At 34.4% G+C, this 2863-nt stretch overlaps 1 protein-coding gene across 1 annotated transcript in view; it reads right to left on the bottom strand.

Annotated features, from left to right (window-relative positions):
- Positions 1-2863, bottom strand: part of LOC100178810 (testis-expressed protein 11-like) — a 17058-nt gene that overhangs the window by 4505 nt on the left and 9690 nt on the right. The window contains exons 10-13 of the mRNA XM_002124597.2: positions 2161-2250; positions 1618-1781; positions 821-923; positions 129-338 (exon numbers count right to left, since the gene is read on the bottom strand). Coding sequence (XP_002124633.2) covers positions 129-338; positions 821-923; positions 1618-1781; positions 2161-2250 — 567 coding nt within the window. The remainder of the gene's footprint in view (positions 1-128; positions 339-820; positions 924-1617; positions 1782-2160; positions 2251-2863) is intronic.

The following is a 2863-nucleotide window of genomic DNA, read 5'->3' as shown; positions in this document are numbered from 1 at the left end:
AAAAAATACTTCAAAAAATAAATCACCCACAAAGTAACATACATGGTAACTCGTAAGCTGGCCTGAGGTGTTAAACCCGCGTGATAACGACTGTCGTTTTCCGGCCATGCGGGAATAAAGTAAGTTACATTCATTCATTCTTTCATAACATGCAACATACCTGTAAGCCGTAAGCCTCGCAACATCATCTGTGCCAGAAGTTGCGAGGTGACGCAGGGTCACCATGGCTACAGAACGATGATTTTTCTCGAATGCAAGTTGTGCTGCTAAACATATCAACTCATGAAGGTGTTCTTTACCACTCGATGTCGCTGTTAATCGCTCGATGACGTCAATGGCTTAATAAAAATAATATAAAAAAATTTAAATAATATAGGCCTATTTACTGTAATTATTTTTAAAAATATTACAAAAAATATTTTTTATACAGTATAAAATTACTTGATATATCTAAATTATTGTTTAATCCAGTATTAAAAGACAATTGATTCAGATATAATATGTATGTTCTGTTGTTCAACTATACATATATGCACTTTGTGCTTTCTGTTGCATAGCTATATTATATGTACCTTGTGCTTTTTGTTGCATAGCTATATATATATTATGTACCTTGTGCTTTTTGTTTCAAAACTATACATTTATGCACTTTGTGCTTTTTGTTGCGCAACAAAATATATATGTCCCCTCGTTTACTGTAGGCAGTTTGTGTGTTATTAATTTTTTTCTATCTTTTGTGCATTACAAAAATTTGTAAACCTATTCGTTACCCTCAGTTTAGGCAATTTTCTTTGCTTGTTTAATGCAACACAAAAATTACCTTCTTTCTCTTGCCCTTGGTACAACTTCACTTTAAACAAGCAGAACATAGAAAATGGGTTTTCTGAATCCATGTCTACAGCTATTTTTGCTGCTTCTTCTGCCTGTATATAAATGAACAAAACACCATTAGCTCAGTGGTTAAAATAAGCAGCTTGAAACGGCCAGTGTTTAAACTGCCTATATAGTTTGTGTTGTTGGGCCAATTAATTAATGATAAATGCTCCAACTCAATGGTCAAGGATAGGGGTTTCTGAACTGGTACCCACTACCCATGTTAAAACAAACTTAAAAAATATTAATACAAATGTTACTTAAATGTATGAGTTGTTTAATAATACCCTTTTCCAAACTTACATCAACGGCAATTGCTTCAACCCAGTGGTCACTAATGGGTTGTCCAAATTATAAGCCATACATATAAAATCCCCTAAAAAAATCACCCACAAAGTAAAAAACATCACATAGTATGGTGAGGAAACTTGGGACACCTTTAGTACTTTATATCTAAATATCCAGATTGTGTTTTAATTAAACAAATGACTACGGTCTATAGGAGTCGTGAGGATACGATTTTATAATTCTTTGAATGTTCTTTGTTTACTACCTAATGGGATGGGAAAAAAGAATGAAAATGTGTCCCATCTTCCCCCACCCTACTATAACTCTTAAGCTCGCACGGGGGGTGTGGAACAAACACCAGTGTTATATCGACTCTCATTTTCCGGCTACTTGAGGATAAAGTAAGTTACATTCTTTAAAAGTGATAATTTTCTGATTAACTTAATCTTCTCTCACCTCAACTAATCTTCCCCTATTAAGAAGACAGGATGCTCTGTTCCTCTGCAACCTCCCGAGGTTCCCGGATCTCTCCCGATCCTTCCTCACCTCCTCTATGCTCCTCCCTCTCTTGAAGAGGAGGAGAGAATGATCGTACCAGGAGAGACACTGATCAAACTCACCTATGAGTAAACATACACATAAAAAAAGTGAAAAAATCCAGAAAAAAATAATCACCTACAGAAAAAGTAATCACCAACAAAGTAACATACGTGATAACTCGTAAGCTTGCACGAGGTGTACGAAATGGAATTGCTTTGGGTAGTAAACAAAGAACATTTAAAGAATTATAACATAGTGTCTTCATGACTGCCATAAACCATTGTTAAAACACAATCAAGATATTTGGACATTACATGCTCAAGTCCCTTCTTCCCCAACCCTAATATATATTTTTAAATGGAGTCTACAAACCCAATGCCTGCCACACCAAGTATGACACATGCCCTAAACACGCTACGAAAATCATTATCAACCCAGGAAAATAACCACTAATCTAACCTGCGTCATTAGATTTAGCTGCTTGTTCCCACAGCAGGAGTTGAATATTTTTCTCTGCATCGCTATCCAGTGAATCAGCAATTTTCGGATCTAAAAATAATCAGTCTTTTATATTTTTTGTTTACTGTATGTATTTTCATGGATGAACATCAATAAATTTTAAATTTAAAAAAAGTGCAATCATTTTATTTTTTAGTTTTTTATAACTGTCTCTTTGTACACAATATAAAGAACACCCTGTTAAAATAACAAAAAATTGGTATTTTTATGCGTAAATAAGCATTGTAATGTGTATTAAAAACAAAGTAAGTATGTACTGCCAACCTATTAAGTTTAGTCACTATACCAAGACTAGTTAACTCATTAGATAAATCTAAAATATGAACTACTTGTGCATAAATTACATTTTATCCTGACATGAAATAAGAATTCTTAACAAAAATCCATTATCCTATAACAAAATTTGTTGCTAGTGAAGAATCCCCCCTCAGGTTATCCACTAGCCCGTAACAATTAACTGATATACCCATTAATCCCTAATCACTAACCTATATAACCACTAACCCCTAATTACCAACTCATATAACCACTAACCCATATAACCACTAACCCATATAACCACTAACCCCTAATTACTAACGTCATATAACCACTGAAGCCCCGTAGTCACTAACCCAGTAGTAACCACGTAACCCAGATAACC

This window comes from Ciona intestinalis, chromosome 3 (genome assembly GCF_000224145.3).
Source record: "Ciona intestinalis chromosome 3, KH, whole genome shotgun sequence".
Taxonomy (NCBI): domain Eukaryota; kingdom Metazoa; phylum Chordata; class Ascidiacea; order Phlebobranchia; family Cionidae; genus Ciona; species Ciona intestinalis.
The sequence above is the reverse complement of the archived record's forward strand: the minus strand, read 5'-3'. Positions and strand labels throughout refer to the sequence as shown.